This window comes from Strigops habroptila, chromosome 13 (genome assembly GCF_004027225.2).
Source record: "Strigops habroptila isolate Jane chromosome 13, bStrHab1.2.pri, whole genome shotgun sequence".
Classification (NCBI taxonomy): domain Eukaryota; kingdom Metazoa; phylum Chordata; class Aves; order Psittaciformes; family Psittacidae; genus Strigops; species Strigops habroptila.
The window spans coordinates 12,732,913-12,754,843 of NC_044289.2; the positions used below are offsets into that span (position 1 = coordinate 12,732,913).

General features: G+C 43.9%; 1 protein-coding gene across 2 annotated transcripts in view; it reads right to left on the reverse strand.

Moving 5' to 3' along the window:
- The window catches only part of TAF4 (TATA-box binding protein associated factor 4), a 37,907-nt gene extending 17,185 nt beyond the window's left edge, over positions 1 to 20,722 (reverse strand). For both annotated transcript variants that reach the window (XM_030503158.1, XM_030503159.1), the window contains exons 1-2: positions 20,384 to 20,722; positions 17,376 to 18,464 (exon numbers count right to left, since the gene is read on the reverse strand). In XM_030503158.1, coding sequence (XP_030359018.1) covers positions 17,376 to 18,464; positions 20,384 to 20,699 — 1,405 coding nt within the window. In that variant the 5' untranslated portion in view covers positions 20,700 to 20,722. The remainder of the gene's footprint in view (positions 1 to 17,375; positions 18,465 to 20,383) is intronic.
- Between the last annotated feature and the right edge of the window lie 1,209 nt (positions 20,723 to 21,931).

A 21,931-nucleotide genomic window follows, 5' to 3' on the forward strand; every position in this document is an offset into this window, starting at 1 on the left:
AAATTGGTCAAGAAACACACATCCTTCTCAAATGTGAAAGAACATCTTTTTTCAGGTTTTTTTAATCAAAGTTGGATACATATGGAACTAATGTACTGTTAAAGAACTACACAGCTAACGACAGGAGTTTAGAATAAAAGCAAAATACCCAGCTGCACCATCATATTTTGTATAGAATAGCTTAATTACAGAAATACTCTATCTCAGTATCTATCTGATGCTCTATCTTAGCATCAGAACACACAATGAGTTGTATTCACCCCAACCAAAAAATTCCATGTGACTGGAGGTTAAAATTAGCAACCATGTAAAAATCCTACCTGCTCTTTACTAAGAAACTTGGTTTATGAAACACTGCAAATAGAGGAAAATCTTGCCATTAGGCAAGATGCCTATTAGTCTGTCTTTAAGGGGGGGATATAATCAAACACAGGCTTCACCATCAACGGGAACACAATTGTCTAAGTTCTAAATTAATTTCCCATAACAAATTTAGTAATGAAAGTGGCTATAAAATCATAATCTCCCTCATGTGCATCTGCAAGAGACTGCATCATGGCATGTTACACCCCAAAAGAAAAATGAAATGGAGAGGGAAATGAGGCAGTCGTTCCCTGCTCAGTCACTCACATCAATACATTTAACCCCACTGGGTAGCTATAGGGAAGCAGATTTTAACAGGCAGAGTTTCAGATGATAGTCTCTCTTCCCTGAAGGCACAGGAAGTGTTTTCATCCAGCACGCCTCAGTGAGTCCAAGAGAGACTCAGGACCTCATCAGCTCTGAAAAAGCCACTAAGGAAACAAACCGAGCACTCGAAATTAGCCTTTCTGAGCAACAAACTACAGGAGGAAACTTAACCGTGGAAAATCAAGAGGCACTACTGGAATCACAAAGTTTTGCTGAAGTGTTGTTCAGTGAATAAAAAGCTCTAACAATATCTGGAGATGTGTTCTATGCCATCTCGGAGCGTGACTACTACAAAAGCATCACGCTTTTATTTGCTTTCCTATTCAGATGAAGTGCTGAAACGTTTACAAACAACGCTTTCAACAGTTTTCTTGGATCATTTGAAAATGAACATGAAACTTCAAGAAGTCACATACTGGTTTCTACACAAATGAGTTCAAAAGAAAACCAGATTACAGTTGATTCACCCCTAATTTCTTCCTTACATTCTCTCTCTATTAATGAAGCAGAGGCACACGTGTTACAGAGTCACACAGACACGCTGAAGTAGTTTACATCAAAAACGTGACTTTCCATTGGGATTTATTTAGAAGTGTTAAGGTGGGACTGTGATGTGCTACAGGCAAGAGTTATATCTAGAAACAAATATTCCCAAACTGGGTTTCTGTAGGATAGAAGGAGTGGGGGAAAGCTTATTTATAATCCTGCAGGCTGTTGAAATAAATACTCTTGGTTTAGCTGTCAAGTCCAAAAAAATCCCCTTTTCCAAACTGTTCCACAAAGGTCTTTTCTCCTGTAATTTATGTAAGGGGAAGCATTTTCATTAAAACACCAGATATACACCATACATCAGTAGTGAATAGAGAGCTTGATCCTGTCAGCTGCTCATCAGAACCATCACTACTTTCTCACCATCAGCCTCACCCTACAGGGAGGGGGCTACTGACCAAAAGCAGAGAAATCCAATATTTTAAGGACTAGAAAGTAACCTGCTACTATATCGAGCTCATTCCTGCACAAACAGAACTTGGCATCTTCTTCCAATATGCAAACATAAAATCTTGGGAAATGAACTCATGTTACCCTCTTTGTCATCCCTCAGAATAATCAGCTGAAGAAGTTAAACACTGAATCAGTCGAAATCTTCGATATCATTATAACTGACAGCATCAGTGCAGTGGAAAGTCTGATTAGAGGAGCTGGTTTCAAGTCTATGTCAAATATTAAGGCTTGTTGATTACCATTTAGTTCCTAGCAACTGAAAAGGCCCAATGCCACTCTATGTGCCTGTGCTTTCAGAAGCCCTTAAACATCACAGAATTACATTGACATCCCATAAGAAACTTTTTCCTTAAAATTCACCATTTTGGGGGTTCCCTGGGATATTCTAGGGCTAATGCACCATCCCAATCCTTTAGCGAGTTACATATTTTTTCCTTCCAGAAGCAACAGAGATACCAACTCTAGTTTGGCGTTTAGGGAGAAGGGGGTGTTTGGTTTTATACTTCTCTCTCAGTGCAAAAGTGACTGAAGTTACGTGAAAGAGCCAACCCAAAGCAGCTCATGTGCATGTGAGAACCTTTATAGCACCAGGCACCGGCACATAGCTTAACTACTTGTTCAGTCTCCAGCTCAATACACACATCAGGCTCAAGAACAGGTCCACGCTTCACATCAGAGTCCTGCAACAGCACAACCACCCCCTGGAACACCAGTACTGTCAGCACGTTGTTTTGCTTGCCAAAACATGAATGGGAACAGGGAGAAAAGATTGGCTATAACCACAAAGTGCAGGTTGACTACCCCTGGAGTGCAAGCACAATGTCTGAACAATGAAACATTCTCCCCGAGCTACATGCAAAATTAGAACATGCCTACACATTAACATAGCACAACTGCAGAAACAGACAGTTGAAAAGCGTATTAATGGGAGCTTTAGAAAACATATCAAGAAAGTTCAATTTTTGGCAGCAGCCAGACAAAACAACCATTTGTAATTCAAACCCTGACTCCGAGCACTAACCTGTGAGATTTGTAACTATGGGAAGTCTGATCCTTCCCTCAAGTATCAAAGTCATAATAAAGAAGTAATTCGTCCAAAGCTACATTCATATGTGTCCTTATTTAAGTAGTTCTTTCATACTGCACTCATATTTGATACACAGTTATTATCAGTTTATACAGTTTCTAATATGTCTTTAAGTTAGGGGCTACCACTGATACAAATTGCTGTGCACACTTAATGGGCTATATACAAACATAGGGACAATTAGAAACAGCAGACTAGTCTTGCATAAACTTTAATCTTGGTGTGATGATACAAGACGTTTTACCTGCTTGAAATCTACCTTGTTACTATATGGGGGATTTCAGAAAAGGTGTAAAAAGATCATGAAGTTTGTTACTGAAATACCTGTGCAGAAGTTCACCAGCAGACAGGCAGTTTTGACTCTACACTTCACACCCCCCCAGCCTTGCTGAGAGCTCTTTAATAAGGGAGATGAAGCTTCTCTCTCAGCTTCTCTCCCTCCAGCCCAACTACAGACTCTTTTCCAACCCAATTAGCTAAAAAAGAAACTCCTTAACCCAAAACTGCACCCAAGTTGGCATTAAGTGGATTTTTAGTGAAGTTCAGAGAGTTCAGTGGAGCTCACTTGATTAAGAATTAAAAAGAAAGTCCCATTTATTTCCCACTTCTAAACAAAGTCAATGTAGGACTGTAACAGCCCCCTCTCTCCATACATACATTATCCATGTCTCAGTTGATTCATTCGTTGCAATGGAAAAAGGAGGGACTGACAGCTCTATGTGCAGGAAAAAAACCAAAACCAAACAAAACCAACCCATTTCTCTCTCTTGTATTCCAAAACTTGTATTTTAAATATTTAGAGTATCATAACTCCAAACTCCAATGCAGAAGGGTGCAAATGCTGTATGAACCATATCAGAAGTGACTATGAGGTACCAGAATGCGGCTAGAATTGTACCAAGGTATTTCACTTCTCTAACTAATTATGTTGCTGCATTTAAAGTAAGGATGAGAAATACCTTTCTGTTTCAAGTTTACCATCCAGGGTTTTGTTCCAAACACAGCTGAATTGCTATTTGTGACCAAACAGCTACCAAAGATCATTGGAAATGCTCAATTAGCAAAAGGCGACACTAAAACTTGGCCATTTAAAATCTCTGCCTTCTTTTTCCTAGGCCTGATCTCGTGTACTCTAAAATCAACTTCACTATTAAGAATGCAAACATTCAAACATTCTTTCCAAGTCCCTCATTAAAAAACCTAATTAAAATTAAAATTAAAATTAATTACCATTTTTGTTAGAAGTTAGAGGCTTAGAGAATCCTGAAAGAGATTCATATTGTAGTTTGAATTAAACAATTCATCACAGCTCCAAATGAAGGATTAACAAAATTGAGTTGGATTGCTCCTCATCCCAAAAAGACTTGTGCTCCTGACTAGTGCAGCAGTCATCTCATGTTCATGTTGTGGAGACCTTCCCAGATCTCTCCTGTTTTAGAGTGTTCGGATGGAAAAGTTCATTATTACATGATGGAGCTGCCTGATTCTACACTGTGTCATCTTTGCCTCTTGCTATTTGTATTTTCATTTGCTAAAGGCATTTCGATTTACAAAGTGGTGTACTTTGGGTTGGGGTTTTTGTTTGTTGGTTGGGGTTTTTTGGTTAATAAAACTTGTAAAATCATGCTCTGGAATACAAAAAAAATGAAGAGCTCTGCCCATATGACATGTCAGAAAAACACAAACCAGGCTCGTTTCTAATGCCTTCCTCTTCCTTCTTTCTTGGCTTACCAAAGGCTAAAGAAAAAAAAAATATGAGAATAATAAAGGCAGGAGAATAATATTTTATAGCCTTTGCAGAGCACTCTGATTATCTGGGTCACTCCTGAGGTATACAGCTTTCTTGCTAGAGAAACCCAAACCAAGTGTGTCCTGTTTTGTTCCCAGTCTTTGCTGGTAAACCAAGATTAATAATATTTCTAGGAGCTGGACAGATCCAGCAACAGCCTCAGATTACTGTTCTGAGGAAATACAGAGTCCAGCCACTTGACAGCCCCGACAAGCACATACAGCAGGAAGTCACTCAAAGAGCAATGTATCAACATGTCACCCTCTCTCGTAATAATTGCTCCATTTCTCAGGGACTCGATTCATACAATAGGTGACACACTGGAAGGCTTCATCCACAGTTAGCAAGGACCAAGGTTTTATGGTCCTTTCATTTATGAGGACCATAAAAAAAAGAATGCCCATGCTTGTCACTGGGCATACCAGCAAGAATGGAACTCTTGCACCTGTGAAAGACAAAATATACAGTATCCTACCCAGTCACACGTGACAACATCTCTCTTTCTGATACAGATACTGAAGACCAGAAGGTTCAAGCTCACACATTCTGCTCATTACCCACAATGTAGCTCATGGTCTAATCCACATAAGTCCAGAACCATTACTAAGGAACATAGATTTTTAATAAGTCCTCTTTTTTAGCAGCTGAGACATGACAGAAGACTTAATGGATGTATGATCTTGAAATCACATGAAGAATCCCTTTTCCAGTCTCCTGAGGCAATTCTCTTCTTAAAGTACAAAAGTAACTGAACTTTATTTCCAGAGAAAAAACAATCAGGGTCAGAGAGAACTGTTTGGCAGCAAAGAATCACCTTCAACACACACACATGTTCAGAAAGACTGTCCAAACCTAAAACAATAACTAAGGGATTGATGCTTCAGGTGTAGGAAATCAAAGTCCTTACAAACATCTCTAGAAAACAGTTATTGATCAGAGAGTCCACCGACATCTGACAAACGTTCAAATCCTAACTAGATTTTGCAGGGAAGTTCACTAAGCGGTTATCTTAACGTCAAAGCTGTTTCTGCCTTAAGCACGTAGTCATTTGTGGCAAGATGCTGCAAACACCTGACATGACAAAAACCCTGACAGCAATCATGAGCTGCTGTGCCATATTAGCAAAAGAAAGCTTTACAATCACATCCCTTCTGTATCATCAGAAGAGATCCTGTTGCCACAAAAAGGAAAGCAAGTGTGTGTAAGGTTATGCAAGTTGCTATCGTATACACCACAAAAACCAGATAAAGCAAAGGTGATGAGTCAGTGCTCTGTACATGATTGGATCAGGCTATACAGAGACACTGGAATGACAAAACCTTTATAAAAGGACAAAGTTTCTAAGATTTTGCCAATACAAAAAAGCTGGAATACTGAAGAGACAGCTAGAGAAAAGGATAACAGCCCCTACAAACCACAGGAAGAACTCAGCGGAAGTAATGGATACGATAGGGTCCCTTACTGCAGAAAAGGAAATTATAACCTGGTTCTCACAGCAATGATGTCTGACAATCACCATTCCTCCTCTTCTGATAACTGACCTGCCTGGAAAAGTTCTCACTCTATTGGAAGAAAAGGGAAGAACCTATCAAAGTACCAGTCCACTGCAGCTCCATGAAAATCTGGGCAGTTAAGGGAATCTTGCTTTGAGCAGATTTAGAATCATTTATGTCAAAGAAGAGCACCTGTAATAAACCAGCAGACATGTAGCAGCTCATGCAGGACAACCTATAGGCCGACTCACAAGAAACAGTTACATGTCAAGAGGAACAGCACAGAAGTTTAAATTGTAACAAAGGTGGGGATTAGATGTTACTAAAGACATTACTTTGTACCCGATGAGAGTTGTGCACCACCGCTTCAGCTAAACTAAGTTTGGATGCTCAGAACCTCAGGTGATGTGTGCTTCACAACAAATCCACACAAAAACCCCAAAACACGTTTACTTGAACTTTCTTGCCAAAGTCCTTGACACTGTCAGCAATCCCGGCTCTTGAGTTTCATGCACAAATGTGTTTTGTTTGTGACTTCTACAAAGATGTCACAGCTCCACAAGGATAACCATAGTACTTACAGAGAAGTCTACACAGTGCAGGTATCAGCTCCTGCACACCAACCAGCTGAAAATGAGCCCATGACTATGTGCAACTTCACCTGCTCCACAAGTGCCTGTCCTGCACTGCCACGGGTGAGGTCAGCCTGTGCAAACATGAGCAGTAGATACATTCCATGCTGAGTAGCAGGTCTGCAGGCCCTAAACCTGGCAGCAGTTGTAGAGCTGTCCAGCACCCCGGAGCAATCTGAGGCACTGTGCCAGATTCCCTCACATCTTGTTTCAGAGCAACGGGCACCCTAAAGCAAGGAACACTGAGGATTTGCACGCTATGGTATTGAGAGCACACAGGGCATACCATGCCCAACACATCTTACAGGTGCCTGCTGAACGCTCAGCACCTGCTGAGCTTAGGATGAGCTAAACTTGGCACGAAAAAACATGACTCTCAGGTGTTGCTTCAGAGCATCTCTAGTAAAAACCACTTGGAGCCTCTCCAGATAGGCACTAAATGTTACACCATAGTGAAGACTGGTGTGGTACGGAGTTTTGGACAGTAACTTACTACAGAGCTACAAAAGCACATCAGTCCTTGCACTTTTCAACTCCTGTCACTCTGGAATAAAAACAAATATTACTCATATGCAATGCCTAAAAGTTTTGGTACTGCATTAGTTTACTACAGCATTCCACACCATTTGCCCGCCCTCACTCTCCCAAGTGCCCGATCTTCACGCACAGATCACAACTAACAGTTATGGAATGTGAAACACTAATTCTTGAACAGCTGATTTATGATTATTGCTAGCACAGATGAAAGATAAGTCCTAAAAATCATCAAGAATTGTGCCTGCAGTGCATAGCAAATGTATTTCGTACAGACCAAACACACAACTTCACATGATGAAAAAGTGCCTTTGTTTTTTTCCTACTAAAGAGTCCAAGAAACTCAAAGCTTCAGTAAGCTTTTGCTTATTCTTACTATGAAAGAATTCAGTTTCAAACTACAGAACTCAACTGTACTGTCTAAAAAGCAAAGAAGTGAATCACTGGTAAAGTATTCATTCACAAGTCTTTTAAGAATATAGTTAAAGGAACAATGTCGTGCTAGAGTGCCAAAAAGCCGCTGTTTTTAAGTGATCCCATATGGAACAAATCTTACCTGCTCAGTTGAAAAGGTGTGTAGGAAGTGCTCTGGGAAATATGTCAATTTTATACAACAACAATTGATAAACACTTCAACAACAATGTGATTTGAAACCATTCTGACTTTTCTGGAAAGCTGGATTCCTTGAAAGTGCGTGTTAACATTCCTTTCTAGTCAAGCATACGAAGCCAAAACACCAGCGTGCTCTGTCAAACTGCAACCCAGCCACCACACAAAGCTCTCTTTGGTCTGATGCAGAAAGAATTAAGAAAAACACTACAAAGAGCTAAACCTTCATTACTGATCTCGAAGTGGTTCAGATTCAGCTCTACCATTAACATCAACATACTTACATAAAACAACGCTGCAGTTATAACCAAAATCAACTTTGGTTTTGAGAAAGGAAGACATAAAATGTCACTAATTCTTTTGCTCTGTTATTCTAAATAGGAGATTTTAAAACTCAACCAGTCTTCATTTCTGGCAAACAGTTTGCCTGTACCAAGGCATATCAACATTAGTGCTGTCCAAGCACTTGAAGAAATGGGAATGGGCAAGCTACTCTGCGTTTACTACAGCCTGCACACAATACCTAATGAGGAGTAATGCATTAAACCCACATTATCTTCCTTCAAAAAGCAACACCCTATAACAACTAAGTACATCAAAACCCCCTTTAAAAATGCATTTCTTTAACTAGTCCCCACTGTGAATACCCTACTCTAGGTGTATACACTTTGTAATTTCGGCAGGGACAAAACCCTTTGCTGATATCACCATTTCACCTGGAGCTGCAGAGACCAAATGTCAGCCAGTCCCACCAAGTGACAGGGACCCAGAGCACCATCAGTGCAAATGTTCCTTTCACATCCTCCTCTGCAGAAACAGTGATTTTACCACTCTCACTGCTGATATAGAAGTTTCTCTCCTTTAAGGATAAATCGAACACTATGGCTTTGAGTTCAAACACAAACTATCAGCATAGACATGATATTACATGTCATTTGGCTGATAGCAACATTGATTCAATAGCACAGCTTTGCCAGTGAATCTGAACACAGAAATAAAAGTATTTTCACACCTGTAAGCTTGAATTCAGAAATTCAAGTCTTGTTTTGATTTTTACTAACCATCAAATGCACAATCCTGAGTAATGACTAAGCTTAATGACTGGCTATGACTAACACTTATAAATAATTAGTGCCTTCTCTCCCATTCCCCCACAGAGGAGAGGGAAGGAAAGAAAACCAAATGATACCCTGGAAAAAGGGAAGAAGGAAAGGAAACAAGAGGTTGAAGTTCAAGGCATGCACACTTGTTTCTTCTTTCACTCCACCCCTAATACTACTGCAAACATGACTGCATGTATGTTCATTAAAAACTGAAAGCTCCTCATGCTTTTCTATAGACTTCTGCACAGTCCAGCTACTCTCAGCCTTCTTACTCTGAATCTCTTCTTCTAACCTCCTCCACTGATCCCTCAGCAAACTCTTTGGTCACCACCATTGACTCGTTTGCCACAGGTGCTGCAATTCCACAGCGCTGCTCCTTGGAGTTGGTACTTCTGACTCATGTGAGTACAACTGGTCCCACTTGCCACACCACCACTTACGCTGAACGCACCTGACGTTATTACACCCTGAGAGAGGCACTAAACCCAACCCTCCCGTACAGAAATAGTTGATTAATAAAACTGAGGAAAGGTGTAAAGACAGCTCAGTGAAGCCTCAGTGCCCCCTCAAAGCATTTAAGACAGACCAGAGCACTCACCACACCTCATTGCTTAGATTCTGTTTATACTCTGATATCTAGAGCATGCATTTTCCAACTGAATCTGCACCAGTTGTTGTACAGAGTTTATTCAGCATGTGCTTTATTCCATACTAAAGTACTCTGATGGCTTTTAGTAGTTCAACTACTCTCAGAAGTATATATTAATCAAGTTTAATGGTAAGTTAGACCATTTTTACTAGAGACTTGCTTGATTCAGTACAAACCTGAGAACATGCTAGCCATGTAAAATAACATCACATATCGAGGCGAGGTTTATGTTACTAGTTATCTAGGTGCTGCTTACAACACATAAATATTTTAGTAATGCATTTTAAGGGAAAAAAGCATCAAAATTAAAAGATACAAAATGTTCATATTTACAGTTCAAATTTAGAGTTCTTCACTGATAAAAAGGTACTCAATTTTTATCAATATTCTTTTCCAAACCCCCTCAGAAAAAGCTTGGCAACAGAGTCAAACCTTGCACTAAATCCTGTATAAATACCCAGTAAAAGCACTGTCCCTGGGTGAAAGGATTTACAGCTTATTTATGCACTTTGCTGAGAATCAGCCTTTTATGTTCAAAGTGTAACTTTCCGATCACTGGTACTACAAGTGCAGAAACTCATCTTTTTAACGTGTTATTTCTAGCCTGACAACAGTTACAGAGCCAAAGATTATCCACATTTGTGCAACGCCTTCAGACAGCTCTACTGAGGTGCTGAACAGCTCTCCCTGCACAAACAGGACATGGTTGTACCAACGCCTTATAACTATCACGTCTTTCTCGATTATTGCTAATCTATACCATTATATAGGGATGATAATCAAGGTTTTGTTCTCACCAAAAAATACTCAATATTTAACCGCCCCTTAGTCAATCACAGCCTGGTCTGTGTACAGTTTTTATGCTTCTCTCAATATTCAAGCTGGAAATGGGACCATTTTGCCACAATAATTTAGTGGTACAATTACCAGTGCTGACACAACTATATCGTTGTAAGAGATGCTTATTGTATAAGCTGTTTTCCTCCTCTCATGAGGAAACAGTGTGCAAGAGAGCTGATCCAGCAAAAACTACCCAGACAAGAAAGGTTTTGCAACTTACAAGAAACCTGTACGATTATAAATACACAACTTCCTGCATCGAGGCAAGACCTTCATCAGTTTAAAAACAAATTCAAGTTCATGCACTAACAAATTATAACAGCACAAAACCAAAGCTCAAGTATGCCCACAGCCAGTGCCTCTGTTAAACAACTGTGTGCAACCTGTCAATGGGATCAAGACCTTCTGAGGCTTCAGTCCCAGAAGGGCATCAGGGAACTTTGTCGATGTTCCTGGATCACACATCTATTTGTACAGAGGAACATCCCTGTGGCTGTGCACAGAGAAAGCCCTTTGTAACTCGTGAGCACCACATACTTGCTCTAGAGTTTGGCCTTCCTTCACATACAGCTTTACAGTTCATAATATAACACATAACTGCTTACTAAGTATGACCAAAAATCCCTTTCTATCATTGTCTTCAGTTGTGAGACACAATTTTCAGAATTCTCTTTATGCTTCTACCTCTTCAAATCTTCTTTCACAGGAGATCATATGCCTGAGATAAAAAAGTTAATCTTGCTAACACTTCCTGTCTTCCAACTGGCAAAAGCCTTCTTTTTAACATCGAATTCAACGAGCAGATTCAGACAGACAAATGGAGTTATAAAGATTTATAAAGTTTCACCACAGTGAATAATCCTGAATAGTTATTTTCAGGTAAAAATGCTGATTTCAGGGACTTCTGAGAAAAACTGAATATAGTCACAAAAAAAACCCAAATATTTAACATGTTGTGTTCTTACTAAGCAGACTCTTAGTATTTGATCACAGTTTTTATGAGAACAGAGAGCCTGAAATCAAGCTTTCCCCAAGCCAGCATCTTCTCTTTGCTAAACCCCAGTTAGGTTAATATCAGTATTTTCAACTGCGTTCCTCAACTACTTCCTACATTTCTTATTTTAGGATTCTATTTACACATCATTTCCCAAAACAGAGAAGACAAACAATAGTAAGAGTTTTCATGCACCAAGACATCTCATTTGAGGAGAGTTTGTGATACCTACTAAGTTGTGTCTTATTAGTGCCCCAAACTGTTGCGTTTTCACCTCAGACTGCTAATTTTGCTGCAGCATCCTGTCATAGCGACTCAAGTCCATCAAATTTGTGGTCCTCAAACCATGATGCTGCATTTTAGAAGCGACCCACATAGACTTCCAGAGCTGGAAAACTCGTTTAGCTCACTGACCATCAAAACACCATGTAACTCCTAGAGTAGCAGAGTGCAGAATGGCTCAAAAGAAAGGACTCGCACCAGTCATTGACCAACAACTTGATCGTAAGCCTAGTGATAACCAAAAAAACCAGGAAGATCACAATTTGAAGTGTAGACAGGCATATGAAACAAATCCATACATGCTCTTCCAAAGGTATTTTCCATAGCAGAACTGAACAATATGTAGCCAAAGTTAATAGCTTTCACAGCTTAACAGAATCGCCATTATATTTCCATCACTTAAAGAGACACTCAGACGTGCAAAACATCTCATAACACTCATTTTAACAACAACAACAACCCTATTGCACATCTCCAAGTCTGAAGTCCTTTGGGGTACCAAGCTAAGCACGCAGGATTCCTCAGTCACGAAAGCTGCGGCGAGAACAAACACAACTTTCAGTCTGGTGACATATGGCAGATATGAGGTAGCAGATTTCAAATAAAGCAGAATGTTCCTTTTGCTGATGCATGATTTGAACATGAAATCCACCCCTCACCCAGAAGAGTTGTGCAGAGGAGATGCACAGTTATCTTTCAGAAGGAGAGATACCTCTTTATGCGCCAAGTATAGGACTCCCAAGCTCTAATCTTGGCAAAATATCGATTCCCTCATGGCCTTGGGCAAGTCAGAACTTCTCTAATTTGCTCTTTCCCCCAGCTCTAAAGCAGAGTTCATACTACTTTATTTACCAACCACACGGGCATGTTACAAGGATTAAGTTTTGTGAAATCCTTTGAAAGTAAAACATATTATAAGTCCTGTAAGAAGTTTCTGTTATCACTGTGTAATACAGACATTATTTTTAACCAAATAGAGCCATGCCAACACAGTTAACAGGCATAATATTGGCAGCACATACAGGATACATACAGGAAAACTATAATCAGGATCTGTTTGAACTCGCTTACTAGTCAGTGAGAAATAGAAACAACTACATTCCACTACTTCATAGTATTTCTTCTGTTCCTTTCTGTATCTCTTACATGATGGAACTCTCTAGATTTCCTCTTCTGTTAATATTCCCAGTTACTTTAGGCATTTCTGGATACATGTTTCAAGTATAAAGTAACCCAAAGAACATTGCACCCCAGCTCCTCACTGAAGGAAACTAAACTACTCCTGCGGATGTTGTTTTTCAGTGACTCCAGCCCCCAAAAGTATGACTGCTCATGTGAAAAGGACCAGAACCCATGCTGTAAAGGCAGTGTGTGCTCAGGTAGTTTTCCCAGCTTAAAGCCACTATAATCAAGGCTTAAATTAAGAATCCTTCTGGGATAGGTAACACTATCCAAGCTAAAAATCAACAGTTTCTACAGAAGTTAAGCTTCCATTTAACACCAAGTGAAGTTTGCAGCATCTAAGGCCACGAATAAACCCTTGAACATGCAAACAGATACATGTCTGCACCAGTGGATTACAGCACCAATGTTATTCCAGGTACCCTTTGCTACTAGAAAGCCCCAACAGTAAGTTTAAACCAACTGTAGAGGTCACTTGCATTAGGACTGTTCAGAACTCTGGAACATTCAATCTTTAGAGGATCCCCACTGGTTTCACAGGTGAGAATGGAACATCCTGTAGTCACCACAGAAATGGCACACGAGATGCCCTCCAGAAAGTAAGTAATAAAGCAGTCCACTCTCTTGCTCTAGCATCAGCTACTGGCAGACCCAACTGAGTTTTGTGAAAGTAATAAAGAAGTTATTAGATACAAAGCAAAACGAATGTGCGATAGGAGCTCTACTACAGCTGCACAAGCACGTTACTGCTAACGAGAATACTGGTCATGGTCACAGAAGTAAAAGACATACATAAACTCTACAGACAACCTGTCCTACCTGCTACACTCAAACAGACTCAGAGTCACAGAATCCTGTTTCTTCAGAAAAAAGTGTCTTTAGCATCAAGCTAACAAATCTTTGTAAGTACTAGAAACTTCTAGTAGAAGGCAAAAGAAAAGAGGGGGACAGTGAAGTGAAGGTTTCTGGATTTCAGTTTCACTGTCCAGACCTACCCACTGTGTATTGTTCTCACTGTACACCTACAGCACTCCCTCCAATCTGCTCCCTTCCTTAGCAGGCGCCTGCTTATGATGAGATGCTGGTACATAAAAATAAAGCAGAAGAGAGTAACAACAGAAAGCATCAGCAAGAAGAGAAAGCAAAGATATGAACCTCTAAATTGACAATACTGCTAAAGTAAGCACAAGTTCACAGACACTGGTTTTGAAACTGTATTATAGCATTGCTGGGGAAGATAAGATGTTGAAGAGCACTTCTGAAGTACACAAGTTTGTCATTTTACATGATTCTATCATGTGTCAGTGACAGCCTCTAAACACTTCATGAACTCTCACATTGCAAAAGACTTATCTCAGGGCATAATGTCAGTTATGTTTTTCTGCAGACTTTCCTGAGTGCCTGTAACAGCAGAACACTGACTTCATGCTTTAACAAACTCACCAGTTTTCCTACCTCTTACCATATTACTGTACACAACACATTCCACCTTATTGCCTGAAGTACCTGGAACTTCATACAATTTATTTTCAGTCCCACTTTCAGAAGATGTTGCATCTTTAAAGCAGTGTTGTCTAAAGAGAAAGTTGTGCTCCTGCCCCCTACAAAATCATCTGACAACATTTTAATGTCTTTGCTAAGAAGCTATAAATAAGGTTATTTTTGGACCTTCATTACACAGATCTTTCCAACTGGACCACAAAGTTCCAAACACAGGCTCCTGAAGAGTAAACACAACAGTGTCTTCCACAAAGACATCAGTAGTGGAAAACCATTTCTAATACACAGATGCTCTGAATATTCCGGTTTCTTTGGGAAGCATTATGCCAGAATCTAGTAAGGGCACAACAACTACAGCCCATTAGCTCTTCAAACAGCTCCGATTTGGTCAATGTTTGTTGCACAATTGCTTTGATGCAATACAAAGCATTATTATAAAAGTAATATATTTTAAAGAGCATTGATCGAGTCTGTTTTCACAGGCTCATTTTAAGAGACCATCTGAAACCTTTCAAGGTTTATAATTTTCAAGCCCCTGGTTAATAACACTTACTGACATTTTATATTCTGCTCTCCATGCATGTGAAACTGTAACCGTGTTGTGGAGAGCTAGAAACAGTAATCCAGGGTAAGAAAATAACTATAAAACATGTGCTGCTTATTGGCCAAACCTTCTATAAGGATTTTCTTTCCAAGTGTTTGTAAATCTTCATGTGGAAAGCAATATGTGCAGTGCAGGATCAAGCCCTGAGCCTCTCAAACTCTCATCAGCACACAGCAGCTTTTATAAACCTAAACTTGTGATGTAAATTTGATGCATGCAGTGGATGCACAGCACCCAAGTGCTGCAGTTGCAGCCTCATACTACTAAACTGCCTTTAAAAATCCAGCCTAGGATGCTGTAATTTGAAATACAGTTTCAAAAGCAGAGCCATCCATTCTCCTTTCACTCGGAATGTATGTGGGCCCTATTAAAGATTACAGCAGTTGCAAGGGCTAAGCAACTCTGACAGTAGCCACACTCACCTGCGAGATGTTTGTAAGGGCTCAGCATCCATCAGTTCTTAAGTGTTCTAAAAGAAATGCTTTATGCAAAGCACTTTCAAAGTTGGCTACTTTGGCAAAGTATGAAAATGCAAACCAAAGCAATTACAAATATGATCTGTTCCACTAAAAAAATCCATTCCAATATTAAGTCTGCCTTAGCATGCAAGAACCCACTTCCCAATTCGTATGCATTCAGTTATATTTTTTTAAGAGTCATGCTATTCTGCTGAAGTTATAAATATTTTTAAAGTGTGGGACAGACAAGAAAAGTGCTTAATAAAAACCTTCCAGTGTTTAGAACCTGTATTGTTTTACTTTGATCTACTGAGACCTCCGAAGGTGCAATTTATGGCCCAATTATGCTTAAGAACTGGCAACGCTGCTTCTAAGAGTAACACATTTCAGTGTGCTCTGGCACTTTGAAAACATCAGCTACCTGGAAAAAAGGTCCCACTAGACTCCATAGTGGTATTTTTCCCATAATCAGGTTTATAATGCAGTATTAGTGAAAATGTAGATGTACGTGGCAACAGACTGGAATGTGAAAAACCCTTTGATACACTGTGGCAGTAAATAAATAAATAAGGCTTTTCCAGCCTGTCAATTCACAAGCTTCAAACCAAGCTCTGGGATTTTAAGGTCTGAGTTTTACTGCTGGGTTTTTGTTAAATTAGCAACATGTGTCATTCAAATTACTCATAGAGGGAATAATCTTCTCTAGAAAAAAAAGTGAGGAAGATTTATGCCAGTTAGAGACACAGAATGCTTGACAGACTTCATCAAACACGGTGGCATCACATACCATAAATAGTATATTACACAAAAAGATGGTGTGGAGTAACACCGTATGGTTTGTGATGTACCTCATGTGACAGGTGCCTTGCTTCGAGGTTGCTCAGGAGTTTCAATAGGTGTATTTTTACTAAGACCAATTGAAACAGATGATACACAGCCACCACTAATTTCACTCAGTAGTAACAGTGAAATTTAACCAGCTGTTCTTTGTACACTGCCCTGAAAACAGTCGATAGTAAGAACACAGCTATTGCTATATCCTATTAAAAAGACAGGAAACTATGCGCAGGTTCACGCAAGTATTTTCAGTTAAAAATAAATCTGGATACAACGACAAGCTTGGTTTCAAATAATAGCAAATATATAACCTTAAATCTCCAAATCTAGGATATTTAAGGAGGGACACAACAGTTCTCAGAACAGAAAGGCTTCTCATACTGCTTTTTACTCACCCACTGAGTTCAGGACTAGATTCCTTGTCCAGAGATGCTCAGCACTAAGCATGAGACTAGCTACTACAAAAGCTGCAACCCTAGACACAACAGGGTGAGGTAAGGACAGAGGAAGACTGCCTTTTGTATCAGAACTCCAGTGGCTAAAAAGACGATCATAAGCTTCAACTCTGTGAGTTTTTAAGTCAGACTTTGAAGGTATTTAAAGCAAAAGAAGGTAGTTTTCTCCTGTTCTATCTGCTGCTTCTCTATTCATGAGTGCTCTGTGGTGCTGGGGGCATGCAGGGACAGAGAGGGAACTGAACAGCACGTGAAGGTTACACGAACTACTGACAAAACCGCCTTAAAAGTCAAAATGCCTTAATGTGAAAATGAAATAGCAACTTTTCCTTTGATAACATGCCATGGTCAGGCTTTGCCAGTTTACAGCTTCACCTACACTCACTCCTTGACAAAGCTACCAGGCACAATTATTCTTGAATTATTACCACAGGAAAGACTTTTTGGTCACCCAAAATCATACACCAAGTAGTGGAATGCTACTACGCTACTACTCAAAGCCAGACAATTCTCATTGTTAAACATAATGCCCTTTCCACAGCTCACAACCGAACAGCAAGAAATCTTACTTGGACCCCTTCCTCCCTGCAAGAAATACACTTTCAAAGTAAACCCCCTCAATCCTCTTGCTTACCTGGTGGTAACTGAAAATTCTGAATGTTAGTTGGATTCTGAGGTGGCTGAGGCAAACGAGGTGCTAAAACTGTAGGAGTCAAAGTTGCTCTTATTCCACTCGTAGTTGCTGTTGGAGTCCTTGGCAGACTTTGTGCCACCGTATTGGCAGTGCCTTTAGCCATTCCCGTGGGGGTGCCAGGAGCTGCAGGAGGTATCCCACCAGGATTGGGAGCAACATTGGGGAGCCCGGCTTGCATAGTTTGCCCAATAATCATGTTACCCCCTGTAGTACTGGGCTGGCCACCAGTAGCCAGCGTCTGCTGTTGGGATACTGCTTGGACTATAGCTTTAGGAGACTCAGATTTGATGACCTGCGTGGTGGGAGCTGCTGGCACAGTGGAACCAGACTGGCTGTTCACAAGTGATGTCTGGAGGGAAGCTCCAGATCCCACAGTGGCTGTAGCAACAGCAGGAAAACTCCCCACACTGATGGTTGAATTGATCACAGTATTGCTCCCATTCTGAGTGGCTGCCCCAGCTGCAGCTACTGTGGGTCCTGCTGTGTGGATCGGCGGCCGCACGAGCGTCACCGTCGGCGCCCCAGTCCCAATGCTCGGTGGTGGCTGCGAGGAGATAACTGTGGGCGAGGAGGAAGATGCAGAGGACACAGCAGTGTTAAGGAAAGAAGTCTGGATGACAGTGTTGGAAGCCGATGGCAAAACAGCATTAACAGTATTTCCCTTCCCCACAGATCCAGGTCCATTGTTAACGAGAGGGGCAACAGCAGGGGCAGGAGCAGGGTTAGCGGTCACCGGAGTCCCAGGGAAAGCAGCACTTCCTGTATGGTGAGAGTTCATCACCACGTTACTCCCATTCAAAGTTTGCACTGTCGTGGTCCCAATCTTGCCATTCCTGGTGGACAAGGCAGTTGCCATGGTGCTGATAACCACCGATTTGCCCTGACTGAGGGTCCCTGGAGCAGCAGTGACTTCAGATGCTCCTGCTGCTGCAGTGGTGGTGCTGGTGCTCGTTGTGGTGGCTCCATCCAGAGCTGAAGTCTGGGACCTGGTGTTATGGTTAATAACACCCCCTTGCACTCCTCCTGCTCCTGCAAAACAACAACAAAGTTAAACAGAGAATAAGCAAGAGGAGAAGTCCAGAAGACAGAATGTTCTCCCTCATCACCAAGTCTTCTCCATCTCCCAGGATGCCTGCCCAGAGCCAAGAAAACGGGACAGAGCATGAGCTGAAGATGATTTTGAAGCCTCTGATTTCCCATCAAAGCCTGGCAGATTCAGTATTCATTTTAACATCCCTGCTTTCAACATTACAGTAAGACAAAACAGGGAAAGCAGATTTGATATGAACCAAGAGAAGGGAGGAGAAAGATCACCTTAGACCTCTTCCCCAACCTAGAGCCTGACGCGGCACTTAGCAACAGGACTGCAACTGCAAGGAGGGAAAAACAGCACTGGAAGACACATGAATAAGACATAGTCCCTCTGCCCAGCACACGTTACCTACAGATCAAGTCAGTTAGATCAGGAGGCTCAACCACAGCACAATATGAAAAAGTGAAAGGAAAACATCAGGCTGGCAAGATAAGAAGCACTGCAAGGCCCGGAGCAGGTTACTAGAAAACCCCTCTGCTTCGTCACAGAATTTGTTCTTCCAGACCTGAAGTTCCCACAGCCTGAGATCACTTAAAAATAAATAAATAAAAAGCAAAGCCGGTTTGAGAAGGGACAAGATGATGAAGCTTCTTGTCCTGAATAATCCTCATGCCTCTTGACGAGGCCTGGTGTTACCACAAGTACAATCACACACAGTCCAGGTCCTGGCCCTACAGAGACAGAAATAGGAAAAGAACAGTGACAGACAGACACTGAGAAGCGTGTTATAAAGGTTAAGGAGATCCTCCTAGAAAAGCTTCATTAATCAGAACAGAGGGTCTGTAACATCTTCTTACACTTCAGCAACAAGAAAGCAAGCAATAAAAAAAAATGGGGGGAGGGGAGGAACTGCAGAGATTCTGGGGAGACATTTATTTTAATTCCCTGAAAACCAGCTTCCCTCCATTCCCACGTAGTGAGCCCTTATCCCAGCCTTCACACTATCCCCCTACAACCTTCAGAGCTCGAAGAGGGGGAATATTCCCAGGTAGCTACAGGGGGTGGGCGAGTGGGTGGGAGAAGACATTGTACAAGGTGGGGTGTTGTGGCCTGAATTCCCCCCCTTCCTGGGACCTGGTGTTGTGACAACCCCCCCTTGAGGGCAGAGGAGGAATGAGAGGTGTTGAATGCCCCCTCCAAGCCCCTGGAACAAGGGAGGGGGTCGGGGGGAAGGAATATCCAGGCAGGCAGATATGGGGGGGAAGCATTTTGAGGGACTTCCTCCCCTTGAAATCCCCCCTCGCTTCCTCCTCTACAGGAAATAGGTGTCATGATTAATAACACCCCCTTCCACTTCAGTAACAGAGAAGGGGGAGGGGAAGAAGCATTTACACAGACAGCTAAGGCGGCATTATTAAGAGGGAATCCCCCCCATAACCTCCACCCCTGGAAAGGGAAGGGGAGCAGTCACAGACGGCATGAGAGGCACAGCCATTACCCAGGGGGTGGGCTCTGCCTCCCTCAGCCCCCGAGATGAAGAGAACCCTCTCAGACTCCAGCAACAAGGGCAAGAAAAGCAGAGGGAACCGGCAGAGTCACGGACGGGCACTGCCGGCTTGTTCTGCGGGGAAGCTGCCCCCACACATGATAAAACACCCTCTAGTAAGCAGAAGCGAGGAGGGAAAATAAAGGGGAGGGAGCAGAGGCGCGGATACACACCGAGGGGGCATGATGAGGGGAGGCTCTCCCCCATATGATCGATACCACCCTTTGCACTCCCGCTCCTGCCACAACGAGAAGGAGGAGAGAGGGAAAAGGGGGAAAAGCAGTGAGGGAAGGAGGCAGCCGGAGCTGGGGAGTGGGGGGAGGGGAGGGCCCCTCTCCCCTCAGAGCCCCCCACCCCTGCCCATGTTACCTGCTTTTGTGATCTCTGGGGCACTCAGTCCCATCTTGCTGCTGCTGCTGCTCTCTGTTTGGGCATTAGCATTGCCTCCTACTACTACTCCTCCAGGGCTAGGGCTAGGGCTGCTGCTGCTACTGCTGCTGCTCACAACATGGTTCCCCAGCAGCCCCCCAGCGGCCCTCAGGGGCTCCTGCGCCTTGTGGTGCTGGTGGTGGTGGCCGGAGGCCGCCAGCTGAGACTCCAGGGAGCCCACCAGGTCGCTCACCACCTTCTCATCCACCTCCGTGTTCAGGAAAACCTCATCCAGCAGATCCGAGCCCGCCGCCATCTTTTTTTTGGAGGGTTCCTGTGAGCGGCTCCCTCCTCCCCCCCCTCCCCTTCCACTCCTCCCTCCCTCCCCCCACCCCACACACACACACTCACACACACTTCAACCCGCCCGAGTGCGCAGGCGCAAGCGCCCAGCCTCACATCACCGGCCGGAGAGGGATTCCGCTCGCTGCCGATTGGCCGGTGCCCGCCTATAAAAGGCCGTGCAAATGGCTGCGACGGCCGAGTTAGGAGTCGGGCGGCAGCGGCTCGGCGGCGGCGCGGCAGCGGCGCAGGGGGGCGGGCGGAGCGGGGCGCCGCGGGGCGGCCGCGGGTAAAGCCGAGCCCCGGCCCGTGGCTCGGCGGAGCGGCGGGGGAGGCCTCGGTGGCTGCGGCTCTTTGTCTGCCTCGGCCCAAAATGGCTGCATGTTTCCCCGCTGCTCCCTGCGGCCGGGTCTCCCCCGCCGCCGCGAGTCTGAAGGGCGCCCCGCACCTGTGCCAGCTGCCTGTAACTGATCCACGGCCGGCGCGGGGGGGAACCGGGGGGCGGGCGGGCGGACGGGACCCACGCCCAGCCCCGGGCGGGGGCAGCGGGCGAGGAGGAGCGCGCCGGCCCCCGCGCCTCCTTCCCTCCGTCCCTCCCTCCCTGCCTCCGCCGCTGGCAGAGGCGGGCTGCCCCGGAGCGCCCTTCGGTGCGCCCGCAGCCGGTAGCAGCCCCGCCGGCCGGGCCGCGGTTGGGCCCCGCTGTCGCTGTGTGCCAGGCGCGGTGTCGCCAGGCTCCGCTCCGCGGCCTGGGCAGCCTGACTCAGCACGCCGGGCCGCGGCGGGGCCGGGGGGAGCCCCGGGAAAGCGCGCCCGGGGAGGGAGGGCGGGCGGCGGGGATTTCAGCGCTAGGAAGGGAAACAGGGGAGGGGATGGGAGGAAAGAGAGGGAGATCCCCGCTTTAAACGGTCCAGTCGCAGCTCCGAGCCCGGCACTGCGAGGCGGGGGCCCTGCCGCGCCGGGGACCATCCCCGCCCGGTGTCAGCGCGCGTTACACCCCCGCTGCCGCTTAACCCTTGTGGGGAGAGCCGTGTCTGCCGAGCCGCGCTCGGCGGGAGCCCTGCGCCGGCTGGGGAAGCCGCTCCCGGCCGCGGCCCGACACAGCGGGCTGGGCTCGGAGCCCCGGCGGGGTGCGGCGGGGCCGGGCCGGGCGCTGGCTGCAGGTGGACGCGTCTTGCTGAGCGCCAGCGTTACGGTAGAGAGCTGCAC